At 61.1% G+C, this 14,293-nt stretch overlaps 1 protein-coding gene across 7 annotated transcripts in view; it reads left to right on the top strand.

The window, feature by feature from the left end:
- SLC9A3 (solute carrier family 9 member A3) overlaps positions 1 to 10,701 on the top strand; it is a 36,787-nt gene extending 26,086 nt beyond the window's left edge. For 3 of the 7 annotated variants that reach the window (XM_033110561.1, XM_033110558.1, XM_033110555.1), the window contains 13 exons: positions 330 to 408; positions 1,074 to 1,251; positions 1,814 to 2,034; positions 2,691 to 2,893; positions 3,344 to 3,433; positions 3,528 to 3,598; positions 4,402 to 4,531; positions 6,461 to 6,576; positions 7,114 to 7,243; positions 7,453 to 7,629; positions 7,913 to 7,985; positions 8,196 to 8,309; positions 10,187 to 10,701. In XM_033110561.1, the coding sequence (XP_032966452.1) occupies positions 330 to 408; positions 1,074 to 1,251; positions 1,814 to 2,034; positions 2,691 to 2,893; positions 3,344 to 3,433; positions 3,528 to 3,598; positions 4,402 to 4,531; positions 6,461 to 6,576; positions 7,114 to 7,243; positions 7,453 to 7,629; positions 7,913 to 7,985; positions 8,196 to 8,309; positions 10,187 to 10,620 (2,016 nt within the window). In that variant the 3' untranslated portion in view covers positions 10,621 to 10,701. The other 4 variants (XM_033110559.1, XM_033110556.1, XM_033110557.1 and 1 more) reach the window with 3 other exon arrangements.
- The last annotated feature ends 3,592 nt before the right edge of the window (positions 10,702 to 14,293 follow it).

Here is a 14,293-nt window from a genome sequence, read left to right as displayed (position 1 = left end):
ATCTTGGAAAATGAAATTGAGAATTGAACGCAGTGGGTGAGGCTTGTGGCCACCCTGCTTTTGCTTCACTGAGCGTAGGAAAGGGCCAGGTTTGCTCCTGCAGGTGCAGATTCCTGCCAGAATGTTCTGCCTCCCAGAGCCCCCTGCTGGCTCGCCTCTGGCCTTCCTCCTGCTGACCATTACTGCCCCGTGATGCTCTTTCAGCCAGTGCTTTTCAGGTTCCAAAGTAGATGGCTGCTTTGGGCTTCAGGCCTGGGGCCCGAGACAGGGAGGGGTCAGTGAATGACCGAGGTCTGACCTCATGTCTGGTTTGCTTCTCTGTCCCCCAGGTCCTATACAATGTGTTTGAATCTTTCGTGACGCTGGGTGGTGACAAGGTGACTGGTGTGGACTGCGTGAAAGGCATAGGTGTGTGGCTGGCGGGTCCATGCGTCCGGGGGATTCTGGGGCCATGGCCCTTCTCTAGAATGTGACTGCCTCAGGGCAGGTCTCTGTGGGCCGCAGAGCTGGGCCAGGTCAGGCTTTGGTACCAGGTGTGGGACCTTCGGCCTGTGCAGATCAAGGTGTTTCCACATCAGAGTCTCAGTGGTGGGCCCTCCTGGCCCTGGAGTGTTTCACAAACACAATTTCGCTGGGTCCCAGCCACCTGGGAAGTGAGGGCCATTGCCCCGTTTGACCCACAAGGGTATTGAGTTGTGCATCCTGGTGTCCTGAGGGGTCCTGGGCATTTCTCTGGGCATGGCTGTCCCTGGGCACCCAGGACCCCAGTCCTTGCTGCCAACCCATGCCAACGGTTGGTCACGGTGCTCTCTCCATGACGGGGCGGGGCTGGGCCTCCCGTGGGCCACAGGACGGTCCTCTCCCCAGCCTTCCACCTGGAGACTGGAGCTAGACCAGGGCTCTGTTCCGGAGAAGGGGCCTCTTGTTTGCTGAGCTGTTGGCGCCTCTGTGGGGGGGTTACCAGGCAACTGCCATGAGGAATGGCCGGCCCACACCACAGGGCTTCAGGGCCGGCTCGCTGCAGCCACAAAAGGCCATTCAGGCGGCCCAGCGTCGCATCCTTGCCCTTGCAGTGTCCTTCTTCGTGGTGAGCCTGGGGGGCACGCTGGTGGGGGTCATGTTCGCCTTCCTGCTCTCCCTGGTGACACGCTTCACCAAGCACGTGCGCATCATCGAGCCCGGCTTTGTGTTCGTCATCTCCTACCTGTCCTACCTCACCTCCGAGATGCTGTCCCTGTCGGCCATCCTGGCGTAAGTCCTCCCAGAGCGTGCTGCACCCCGGAGGTCTGGGGCCTGCTGAGGGGAACGGGCGAGGGGAGGTGGGAGCAGCGCCCACCCGCGCCACCCCCACCCCAGCCGAGGCACCGCCTGTCACCGCCCCTTCTCCAGTGCCTGTCGGCCTGGCCCACTTCCCAGGCCGGGTGGAAAGTCACTGTGGGGGCGAAGAATTTGATCTATTTAGCTTTTGAAATAAGGAGTTGGCGTCCTCACACAATTGTCCGAGCTGCAGGCTGCTCTGAGCCAGGGGCTGGGGCTCTGGCGCCCTGGCCCGCAGGCACCACACCCCAGGTGTCTGCCCTGAGCACCCTCAGAGCCCCCCACTTGTCTGGCTGCAGCAGAAACAGGCAGCCTGCTCTGCCCAGAGGGTCACGAGCAGATGGCGGTGATGTGGGCTCGGGCACAGGTCGGTCAGGGCACCGAGCCCCGAGGAGGGAACTTCACAGAGAAGGTGGACGCTCCAGGGCAGAGCAGGGCCCCGCAGGTCAGGTGTGTGGAGCGGGCCCTGGCCTCACACGTGTCGGTCGGTCCCCAGCATCACCTTCTGCGGCATCTGCTGCCAGAAGTACGTGAAGGCCAACATCTCGGAGCAGTCCTCCACCACCGTGCGCTACACCATGAAGATGCTGGCGAGCGGGGCCGAGACCATCATCTTTATGTTCCTGGGGATCTCGGCCGTGAACCCCTGCATCTGGAGGTGGAACACGGCCTTCGTGCTCCTCACACTGGTCTTCATCTCCGTGTACCGGGCCATTGGTGAGGGCGGGGCAGGGGCGCTGGGGGCCGCAGTGGGAAATGGGGGTGTGGGAGGGGGGTGACGGGGGAGGACGGGGGATGGCAGGGTGACAGCAGTTACTGGCTGTGGGGAGTTGTGGGAACCAGGGACAGGCCGGTTCAGGAGCCCCCGGGGAACCTCAGTGGTCCTCAGTGAAGGTCTGGGCCTTCTCCCAGCCTCGTCGCAGTGAGACTGACATAGGACAGCAGGGGGTCAGGATGGAAGGTTCCAGAAGGACCCAGGGGAACCCATTTGATTTCCCACTGACTCTGGATGTGTCAGAGTGACTTGGGCACAGTGTAGTCACTGAGGAAATGGAGCATGGCACATGTGAGGCAGGACTGCCAGCTGCCCCCACCCAGTACCCGTTATCTACCCTGGTGTGTGGTGCCTTGGGGGCCATGATGGGGGCCACCGGGGGTGACTCCTGTCCTCCCCTTCTCTGGGGACTGAGGGCTCCAAGGAGCAGACGCCATGGTAGGAAGGGTGGGTTTCTTCCTGCAGCCTTTGGTCGTGGTGCCGTGCCAGGCACCGAGGGCAGGCCTGGGCGGGGACAGCGAAGCCTCGCTGAGACCTGAGAGAGTGATGGGGCCGCGCCGCGTGGCCCATGGCACCGAGCTCACGCCTGGGCCGACAGGTGTCGTCCTGCAGACCTGGGTCCTGAACCGCTACCGCATGGTGCAGCTGGAGGCCATAGACCAAGTGGTCATGTCCTACGGTGGTCTGCGTGGGGCCGTGGCCTTCGCCCTCGTCGTCCTTCTGGACGAGAAAAAGGTCAAGGAGAAGAACCTGTTTGTCAGCACCACCATCATCGTCATCTACTTCACTGTCATCTTCCAGGTAGCGTCTAGCGCCGGCCCTGCCACCCTGGCCAGCCTCCTGCCTGCCCTCCGTGCCCCAGCCCCACCGGCTGCCAGGGGCAGGCCCCATGTCAGCGAGCCTTTCAAGGCTCCAGGCCCTAATTGAATTTTACAATTTTAGTAACTAGGAGCCGTTTTGTAGGTTTTCATGTGGCCCCACAGGGGATGCAGTACTAGCTGGCCTAAAAACATCCTTGCTCAGCGTCACTGGTTAATGGAGCCCCAGTTAAGATCTCATCCTTCCCCTGGGCCTTGCTTTAGGCTTATTGGAGGAGCCTACCACAGGCCCTGGAGAATCGGCAGGGACTTTGCCCTGCCTCTCCCCGGATAAGGGCGTCTGCTTCACCCTGCTGGGTGCGGGGGCTCAGTGGGCTGGGGCGGGGCGGAGGGGCCTGTCCCCATGCTCAGGACAAGGCGCCCCCTCTCCCAGGGCCTGACCATCAAGCCCCTGGTGCAGTGGCTAAAGGTGAAGAGGAGTGAACACCGAGATCCCAAACTCAACGAGAAGCTCCATGGCAGGGTAGGGGTAGGGGAGGGGGGAGAAAGGAGGGCAAGGGACGGGGTGGGGCACAGGGAGGGCCTTCAGTGACCCCACCCACCTGTCTGTCCTCAAGGCTTTCGACCACATCCTGTCAGCCATCGAGGACATATCAGGGCAAATTGGACACAATTATCTCAGAGATAAGTAAGTGGCTGGCATGGCCCCTGACCGCACAGAAATGGGGACCTGGAGGCACTTTCGTCTGGGCTGTTAGTTCCCCTCCCTCTTCCTTTACCTGGTGACTGTAAGGTGGAGCCATGGCTGACCTTCTCGTAAATTAATCCCACAAAACCCTCCTCACAGAACACTGCACTCAAAGGAGCCAAAATGTTGGGGCCCCCTCCTCCCCTGGAACCCTCTGCTGCCCTGGCCGCCCTGCCTCCCCCAAGGCCCAGCTCACAGACTAAGCCCCACTCTAAGTCTGTCCCGGCCACACCCTCTGGCTGGAGTCACTGCTGTAATTGTGTTGGACTTCAAGCCTCCTTCTGGGTCTCCTGGTTCTAAGTGTGAGAGCTGGGGGTCCCCTCCCCTGGCCTGTGCTTCAGGCAGGTACAGGGTGCCCCCATCACTGTAGCCAGAGCTCAGGGCCTTGTCCTCAGCCCTCCTTTCTGGAGGGTGGTCGCTTTGAAAACTCTTTACAATATGGAATTAAATGAGAAAACGGAACCCACAATTTTCTGTACATTCAGAAAGGAAAGCAGGAACAAAGAACAGAATTGTGAAGGTGGCACAATTGTGCTTTGTCACTTTAAATTTAAAACTTACCTCTGCAGTTGTTATAAATGGCACATAAAAACCAGGGAGAGAGAAGGGGTCCCACGCCCCCGCAGCCCTGGCAGACCATGTTCAGTACAAGCCTGGGTAGTGGGCAGGGACCTCGCGGACTGTCCTCACGGAGCCTTGCCCACTGCTCCCTGGCGCCAACACTCTCTGGTTTGACCCCCCAGGTGGTCCAATTTTGATAGAAAATTCCTCAGCAAAATCCTTATGAGAAGGTCGGCCCAAAAATCACGCGACAGAATTCTTAATGTTTTCCATGAGCTCAACTTGAAGGACGCCATCAGCTATGTGGCCGAGGTACGAGGAAGCTCTGCATGTTGTCTGTGCGGGAGGTGGGGGCTGAAGCAGGACAGACACGGGACGTGACAGCCACTGAGTCTGCCACGGGGCAGGGTGGTGGGGCCTCTGCCAGGCCACAGCGTGCTGTTCTCAGTGGCCCACTTGCAAGCACACTTGGGCGCCCGACACCCAGACGGGTTATGTCACTCACGGGGACTGAGGCACAGACCCACCCCCCAGACTCCGTAGGACAACACTGTGGCGCTGCTGGGTCTGACAGGTGAGGCCAGGTGGCGCGTCATGGGCCACGGCTCCCAGCGCGCAAGCACACGATGCGCGTGCACGCATGGGGGGAGCGACAAGGACGTCTTCCTGAGTGCCGTGGGGTAAGCGTGGCGTATCCGCGGACGGGCTGAGGGGGCCCCAGCACCTCCTGGTGCCTCTAGGCGAGCAGCACTCTGCTGCAGCCCAGCCTGCCTTCTGCAGCTCTCTGAGAAGGCTCGCCACCAGCTGGGGGCCATGCATCCAGGGTGTGGCATCAGCAGGGCTCAGGGAGCGTGTGGCAGGATGAGGGATGAGCCTGCTCTGCGGGCGGCACGGTGACACCAGCATGTCACAGTTCCTGACACCAGCTGCCTGGTGCCAGCCCACAGCCACTGTCAGGACTCAGGACGTGTTGGATGGGACACGAGTCATGGTGGGTCTCAGGTCAAGCCCCGCCCCCATGGGACACATGGCCTGGTGGACTCTTCCTCAGTGGTCACACACCTGATGGCAGAGCTTCTTAGCTTCTCAATGCACACGTGTGACACCACATGACATAACCATGGTCAACCAGGCCGCCTCTGCCACATGCGTGTCCCCGTGTGCCCCTGGCACCCTGCAGTGGCCTAGGTCCAAGCTCTCTGCTCCCCTGTCCTCAGTGTGGCCTGTAACAGTGACTTCCAGGCTGTCCCCATATGGCCCTACTGGGCTCTGTCACCCGATGCCTACAGCACAGGGCCCCTCCAGACCGCTGCCCAGAACTGCTCTGAGGGGCTCTGCCAGGCGGCCACAGCTCTGCGAGCCACGTAGGTTTCCCACCGTCCCTTGATTCTTTCCCATGCCGGCTAGGGTCTGCACAGCCTGGTCTGTGCTCCCATGGGAACAGCGGGTGCTCAGCAAACCCTGTGGCCTCCATGCAGAGGGCAGTTAGGGGCCCGGAGGCAGCTGCTCGTTCAGAGGGGAACGGCTCCGGCCTCCACCAGGCTTATGTACCCCACACACGCTGGTGCTCCACTGGGGACCCCTGAGCCAGCACTGCCCCAACCCCACTGCACCGAGACCCCTAGCAGCTGCTGCAGGCCTGGCCCATGTGGGTGATGCCGGCTCCAGGGGCCCCACCCTCATCTCTACCTGCCACAACCAGGGCCCCAACCCCACGCCCGCAGGCTCCTCCCACGTCAGGCCTGCTCAGGCAGCACCTGGGGGCGTGTGAACCGCAGTGCTGTGAGGGGCAGGGCACCCACAGCAGGCTGCCCCCACGCGGCCGCCCTCCTCTCAGGGGTCCCCAGCACACGGCTCCCCGTACCCACAGCAGCTGGGCTCTGACTCTACCCCGAGGGGTTTCAATCTGATTCAAGTCTGATGTGTGGCCTGAGGACTCCTTCCTTGGGGATGGAGGACAGCTGGCTTGGACCCCCAGTGGGGACAGGGCTGCCTTCCGAATCTGGTGGGTCTGTGTGCTTCCCAACACTCCCCACGGTGCTGCTGAGGTGCTGTCCCTCACACAGTGTGCCTTCACACCCTCTCCCACCCAGTGGCTGACCTCTCAGGTCCAGGATGGCTTGGCTGTGGCCTGGAGTCTCAGCTCTGCAGGGGCTGAGGTGTTGTGGGGGCTGCTGCAGTCCTGCCTGGGGTGCCCGCTCTGTGTCCTCGTCTTCGCTGATGCAGCCTGTGTCCTCACAGGGAGAGCGTCGGGGGTCCCTGGCCTTCATCCGCTCCCCCAGCACGGACAACGTGGTCAACGTGGATTTCAACACGCCACGCCCCTCCACCGTGGAGGCCTCCGTGTCCTACCTGCTGTACGTGTCCCGGCTCACACAGGCTCCCCCGGGCACCTCACCTGGCACGCCCACCATGACCCTGGGGGTGCTGTGGGAGGGGCCTCCCCATCCTGCTCACCCCACCATGGGGCCCTCCAGACACCAGCCATTGGGCATCTTGGGGCAACTGAGAGGTGTCCGTGGGGCAGTGGAGGCTCCCAGCCTGGTCACCATGGGGGTGGCGCCAGGTGTCCCCTGTAGAGACAGCCTGTCACTGCAGGCACTGATGCAGGACCTGGCAGAGGGAGGCAGGGAGGGCATCCCGCCTCTGTCGGGCGGCTGCCTGCGGGGCCCTTTGGCCAGCGGGACTGTCCTGGACTGTCAGGCGGCACCCTGGCCCTGGGCACGGGCAGTGGGCGCATGGCGCTTCCTGCTGGGGCTCCACGGGGCTGCGCTCTGAACACAGGTGGGTCAGGGGGCCCCGTGGGGTGGGCCTGAGCAGCCCCGCAGACCGGGGGCGTGGGCGTGGGTGTGGGGTGGGCTGCTCAGAGCTCAAACACCCGCGTGGCCCTGCAGGAGGGAGAGTGCCAGCGCCGTGTGCCTGGACATGCAGTCCTTGGAGCAGAGGAGGAGGAGTATCCGCGACTCAGAGGACATGGTCACCCACCACACACTGCAGCAGTACCTGTACAAGCCGCGGCAGGAGGTGGGCTCCCCGGCCTGCCAGGGCAGAGCCCCGTGGGCCCAGGCCCTTCTGTCCCCTCCCCGGGATGGAGAGCAGACACTACTCAGGCCTGGTGGCCCTGGGGCTCTCCTGTCCTGGGGCCACCTTGGGGCAGAGAGGCTGGGGTGTCCCCAGTGTGCCCAGCCTGCAGGTTACCACCCGCTGTGCCCTTCCGGCCTGTGTCCCCCCAGTACAAGCACCTGTACAGTCGACACGAGTTGACTCCGGAGGACGACGAGAAGCAGGACAAGGAGATCTTCCACAGGACCATGCGGAAGCGGCTGGAGTCCTTCAAGTCTGCCAAGCTGGGCTTCAACCAGAACAAGAAGGCGGCCAAACTGTACAAGCGGGAGCGCGCCCAGAAGCGGGTGAGGGCGTGAGCCACGGGCTGAGGGGGGACTAGGGGATGATGGGGCGACCGCAGGACGACAGGGGACCACGGGGTGAGGGGGCACGCAGGATGCCCCCAGGGGAACAGCAGGACAGCCCCTAGGGACAGGTCTGGGCAGGGTCTCCACCGCCCGCCTCAGCGAGGAGGAGGCCCTGGAGGGGGTATCCGCCACTGGGAGCAGCGGGTCCCCAGGAGCCGGCAGTCAGGGTCCCGGTGGCCGTGGGACCCTGACCTGTGAGCGGCTTCATTCTGGTTCTCAGAGGAACAGCAGCATCCCCAACGGGAAACTGCCCATGGACAGCCCCTCGCACAACTTCACCATTCAGGAGAAAGGTACCTGCTGGGCCCTGGGGGTGCTTGTCACAGGGGCCGTCCTTGCGGGGAGACCCTGCCCCTCGGCACTGGGACCTCTGCAGGCTGCTGCCCTGCAGGTGGCAGTGATGACGAGCCTCAGGGCACACTGGGAGCGGTCAAGGCCATCGGTCAAGGGCCCGGGACCTGGGTCCTCTGCATCCCCAGCCCATTTCCCTCCTTTGCCACCAGACTTGGAACTTTCTGACCCAGAGGAGGCCCCTGACTATGGTGCTGAGGAAATGAGTGGGGGCATCGAGTTCCTGGCAAATGTCACCAGGAATGAAACAACGGACTCCCCCTCAGGTGAGGGGCCAGTGGGCCTCTGGTCAGTGCACAGGCCAGCAGAATGGGGGTCTAGGGCTGTGCACCTGCAGGGGACAGGCTGGGGTCTCTGCTGTGAGAGAAGGGAGTTGTCACGTGTCCTGCTGCAGTGTGGGGAGGGAGAGCCTGGGGTGGAGGGCCTGAGTCCCCAAAGGCACGTGACCCTGACCTTCCAGGTGACCTCCAGGTGATGGCTGCAGGACGTGCTGCTGCCGGACCCCGGGCAGCACCCTCCCTTTTATTGTGCTGGGTGGGCCTGGGAAGCTGATCAGCCGCTGCCCTTTCTCCTAGGAATTGACAACCCCGTGTTCTCCCCGGATGAGGACCCGAGCATCTTGTCCAGGGTGCCGCCCTGGCTGTCCCCCGGGGAGACGGTGGTGCCCTCCCAGAGGGCCCGTGTGCAGATCCCCCACTCTCCCGGCAACTTCCACCGCCTGGCTCCCTTCCGCCTCAGCAGCAAGTCAGTGGATTCCCTCCAGCTGGCCGAAGGCCCCAAGGAGCAGCCCCACAGCTCCCCGCCCGAGTCCACACACATGTAACCGGCTGCCCCTCCCTGAGCCCTAACACCTGCTCTCTCCGCAGCTCCTCTCCCAGGCGTCGGCCTTTCTCGGCCCTGGACCTGAGCTTCTGCACTTTCTCCAGCAGCTGCTTTCCTCCTGCTAAGCCTGTTCCCACAAGCCTCTTGTTCTGGGCATTTCTTAGGGGACCGTCTGAGTCTCCACTTCTCCAGCTGGGATGTTAGGGGATCTGACTGTTTTAGCTTTGATTAGAATTTACTGTCAGTTGATCACTAACTACTTTAGGTGTTTAATGCTTATGGCCAGTCAATGAAACTAAGTCACGAGCTCAGAGGGGACTGGGTACTGGCAGGTCAGGGGTGCTGTGTGGAAAAGGAACATCTTTTTCTCCCTTAAGGCCCCAGGGCCCTGGGAAAAGCCCACATGACAGAAGTGAGTCCCGGAGAAAAGCAGCAGGTCCCTTTTACCCTCATACAGAGAGGAGTTCAGGGGAAAGGTGCAGAGAGGGGTCCCCAAGGGCTGGGAAGAGAAGGGGTGCCCACCAGCCAGCTGCCCAGCACCCTTGCTGCAGGCCCTTTGGGACCAGGAGAGGTGGGGAGAAGTTACCGCCAGGGTGGTGGGCAAGCCCCATTCCACGAGCTGCAGGGGTGTTCTTGCTGGCTCCCAGGAGGTGCTGCCTCCACTACGCCTTCCACAGGAAAGGGGGTTCAGTCCCCTCGGGCAGGGTTTGGGGCTTATTTCACATGTCCCTTGAGTGACTGTTGGGCATGTGGGAGGAAAGGGAAAACAGGCCTTCCCCCAGCATAGGTCAGGCAGGCTCACAGGGGTTTCACGGTCCACCTGAAGCAGGAACACCTGTTTTTCTCTCCTGAGAACATGGAGGGGGCAGTTATCTAGGAGGGGGACCAAGTCGTACTGGCCTTGTAGGCACAGTGGTTTCTTGGTACACGAGCTGGGCTTTCTCCTGGACGTTTCTGGGACTACAAGTGACGGTGCACAGGGCCGCGTCTCAGGAGGTCCCACTGCCGGTCCTATCAGGGAGCTTGTGGGCAGGATCCAGCGTGCTTCTCTGCCTCCTTCTGGCTTCCTCCCTCCTGAGGTCTCCGCCTTGGAACCCCTGGGTCTTAGAGAAGGGCGCTGCACTGGGGCGGGAAAAGGAGACACCTTTCAAGGGTCTGGAGAGTCAGGCCCTCTGCTGACCCCATCACTTGGGTCATAGCCAGGGTGTGGCCTCCAAGTATCCCAGAACATTGCAGGTGGTGGGGGTGGGCCCCAGGCTGGGTCTGTGGGGACCCTCCTGTGTCCCCAAGTGCCCCGCGCTCACGCTGGCTTCCCCCGCAGGTGACACGGGCTCCGACGTGCCGCTGACTGGACGTTCCTCCCCGCGCGAGGTCCCGCCGGCTGCCGAGAAGCACTCGCGCGTTCCGCCCCATGCCCCGCCCACCCCGGCTCCGGTCCCGCCCCCGCCTCCGCCTATCGCGCCCCCGGCCCCGCCCACCACCCAGAGCCCGGCGTCCGACCGCGAGCCAGGAGCGGGGCCTGCGTCGGAGGCGGGGCCTGCGTCGGAGGCGGGGCTTGCACTGGAGGCGGGGCCGGAGCGCCGCCGGCTGCCTGGCGCGCACGCGCGGTCGGCGGCGGCACGCCGCGTGCACAGCCGGCGCTCGTTCCAGCGGCCCCGCGCGCGCCGCCGCCCGGCGCTGCTCAAGCTGTCGTCGCTGCCGCCGTCGTACCACGCGCCGCCGCACACGCTGGAGCAGGAGGAGACGCCGCTGTGACGACCGCGACCGCCGGGGGTCCCCTCCACGGCCTCGGACCCGGGGGTCTTCCGCTGGCCCCGACCACTCCGGAGCCTTCCGGCCCTGAGCGCTCCCGCATCCAGACTGGGTGTGGGATCTGCAGCGAGCCGGACTCTGGTTTAGAATCCGCCCCTAGGGACCAAATGCTGCAAGACCTGAACCTCGGGATTACTTGGCGCCACCCGCAGGAAATGGACAGCGGCCAAGCCTCCTCCAGCTTCTGGGAGGTCTGTGCAGGTGCCCTGGCCAGGAGACTGCCTCGTGGGTCCTTCTGTCCACAGGTCCTGGTTTTGAACTGAGCTGGCACTTGCGTGTTACTCTGCCCATTGTCACCCCTGGCTCAGGGACAGGAAGGGCCCTGGGACTGCAGAGGCCGTGCTCCATGTTTGGTGTTTGAGTTGCCACTTTGTGTCTATTCTCTCATCAGCACTGTGGCGAAATGGACACCCAAACAAAAGGAGAATTGCCCACTGTGATACCTACCCGATTCCAGGCCCAGGCTGGCCTCTCTCAGGCCCCCATGCTGCTCACCCCGGAGCTCTGATGCCCTGACTCCAGGAGCAATTCACAGGCTGAGGGGTTGGGGACGTGCTGTGCTGGAGGCCCTGTGTGATGACATCACATCCACTTACCAGTTCTCTGAACCTACCTGTCACCTTACGGACTATGTACACTTGCAGAAACACCTTTGTTTGTTCATTCTTTTTGTGTCAAGGCTCCCGGAGCCCAGCACTTGTCCTGCACGCGCCAGGGTCTCTGTGTGGCCCCCTCTGAGTACCAGCTGCTGCCCCATGCCCACACACCTGGTCTCTGGCTTGAGCATCCCACCTGACACTGGCAGATAGCCCAGGCTGGGTTAGAGGTTGTGCTGGCCGCCTGGGTGCACCCACACAGCTCCAGCTAAGTGGAGTGGGGCCTTCACCTAGCAAGCAACTCTGGTTTAGAATTACAGCTAGTCCTGGAGTGGCCCCTTCTCACCACAGCAGGGGAGAAGCTGATGGAAGCCCTGCCTGTGGGAGCTGCTGTTTCATGGAGGGCCAAGGGGACTTGGAGGGGGCTCAGATCCTTGGAAGACCCCTGGTTCTGCCCTGACAATGTAGCACAGACCCCCTGCCACTCCCTCCAAGGTTTCAGGAATGTGGCCTTAGAGCCCTCCATGGCTCTGGAGGGAGACCTCCGTCCTGGGGTGGCAGTGAGCCAGGGAAGCACTGCTGAGTTGCTCCTCCGCTGCCTTTCCCGGACTAGGGTTTTGTGTGAGGAAGAGGTGGGGATGAAAGGGACACTCCTAGGAGCGTTCCTAAAGCAGCCAGGCTCAGCTCTGAGCAGGAAACGAGACTTCGTGCTGTGTTCCAGGTTGCACAGCCACACAGGCAAGGACTGCTAGCCGTTTGTAGGATTTAATGGTATGCACCGAGTCCCTAACGGAGAAGTCTACAATTGCTCGAGAAAAATGACAGCAAAAAGGACAGTCGGTGCAGCATTTGCTCACCAACACGCAAGGCTCTTTACCGAGGGGAGCGGGGCTGCTCCTTACCTGGACCATCAGCCCAGCCATCACAGAATCACAGGTGAAGGAAGTTGGTTTTCAGTAGTTGTTCCCTACACTTTGCAACCACTTCAGTCACCTCCAAGAGCCACAAAACGCAGCTATGATCTGCGCAGCACAACCTGCCCGTTAGTGATCGCAGGCCCACTGGCACGTTTATAGGCAGGCCACACTGTCTGCTCCCTGAGGCGTGGTTCGTCCCCAGCAGGCCAGGTCCACAGCCCAGACGGTCTGGCACCACCATCTGCCTTAACAACCTACCTGGGCCGCTGGACCCGACTGCAGGGTCAGACGTTGCATCAGGCAGGGTGGCTCAGGGGCAGTTCCTGGATGGCCCGTTCGCCATCCTAAACTGCCAGGTGGTGAATCCGTTTGACAATGTCTCCTGGACAAGCCCTTCAGCCCTGTTTCTGCGGTGGTCGGGCAGGTTTTGTTAGGCGACCAGCACAGAGGAAGTACGGCCATAATGGAACCAAAGTTCCGGGCAAGAACCCTCACTCCCAGAATCCCAAGCGCCACATTTCAGTGCTCGAGAGAAAAGCTGTCTGCTGACAGTGTTAGGAGCCCTAAAGCTGTGGATACATTTCCTACATGAGAATTCTAGCTGTTCTTGTCACTGTGAAACAGTGTAAACAAAGTCTTATGAATGTATTTCCTTAGGAAAACTGTTGTAAAATTTTTTATTAGCAAAGAATGCCTATTTATTTACTACTGAACTTTGGCCTACATTGTGGTAGACTATAAAGCACACAAATTTAGGAGTTGATATTTCTCATTCTGTATCTTCTTCAAAATAATTTCATCACAGTGCTCACGTGCTGTGTACTAGGGGTCTTGTAAAAGGCTATTTAAAGGAAGAATTTCATTGAAACTGGAATTGAAATGTATTTTGAGTGGAGAAAATTGTGAATTTAATCTTGTGAACATGATCTTTGTATAACCCAAATCACACTCGATGTGCCTTAAAGTGCCCCCATATGCAGCGGGCAGTGCCCGGACAGGGGGCCATCACAGACCCTGCCGTGACTGCCCGATCACGTCTATTAAAAACGTTTTAAGGCATTTTTGGGTACAAACTGTTTACCAAGGAGAAATTAAGGAGGACAGAAAGAGCAGTCCCCTGGAAGCCGATATTGCTCTGGTGCTAGGATAACACTGAAGCGTGTGTGTGTATATGCACACGCATGTGTGAGACAGATGGCCCTTCTGGCTGGTGTGTAGTCCTTGGACACACAGCTGTGAGCACAGCCTGGGAACTGGTCCCTCCCTGACCGACGGGCGGACACCCTGTCATGTAGGGTGTCATGCGGGGGCTCTGGTTCCGCTCCCCACATAAGAACGCAAGATATGGTGAGGCCAAAAAGGAACACCCACGGAGCCATGGACAGGGGAGTCATGCCACTATTGTCTCATTGGAGGCTGGGCCAGAGACACAGGAAGCAGGAGCCACACGATCTGCAACCCGCCGTCTGCTTCTCTGCCAACCAACCAACCCCACTTGCTAACTGCAATCCGCTCTTGCTAGCTCAGCCCCCATCTTCTTGCTAGCCCCCCATTTATTGCCAGCGTAGCCACAGCAGTTATATTGGTGGCCAATGGCTCCCTGGTTACAGCTGACGGCCATCCAATCACAGTTGATGGCCATTTACTACCTGAGCCAGCACCTTTCCACGTGAGGCCGAGAGTCTGGAAACTGCACTCCTGGCTCTGTCCCCCACACACCCACCACTCACTCACTCCCTGTGACTCGTCACTGCACAGAGGACAGGCCCCGGGAAGAGGGGAACAGCACCCCAGCTTGAGTGGGAGGATGAAGCACCTGAGACATCCAAGGGGTGGGCCTAGGGCTGAAATGAGAGCTGGGTGGGCACAATGAGGTCTCCAGAGCCCAGGTAAACAGAGGGAATCTGTAGGGTCTAGAAGAGGCTGGTGGGGGAAACAGATGTGGGTGGACCCAAGAAACAGAGCCACGTGCCAGCCCGTAAATGTCCCAATGGATCCCGCCTCCCAGGGGGATCCTGCCCCAGTGGACCCTGTTCCCCAGATAAATCCCGCTCCCCCAGGTACAACCACACAGCAGCCCAGCAATCATCCCCAGGTCATCCC

The sequence above is a fragment of the Rhinolophus ferrumequinum genome, chromosome 7, assembly GCF_004115265.2.
Source record: "Rhinolophus ferrumequinum isolate MPI-CBG mRhiFer1 chromosome 7, mRhiFer1_v1.p, whole genome shotgun sequence".
NCBI classification, from domain to species: domain Eukaryota; kingdom Metazoa; phylum Chordata; class Mammalia; order Chiroptera; family Rhinolophidae; genus Rhinolophus; species Rhinolophus ferrumequinum.
Note: the sequence above shows the minus strand (reverse complement) of the source record. Positions and strands in the feature narration are given on the sequence as shown.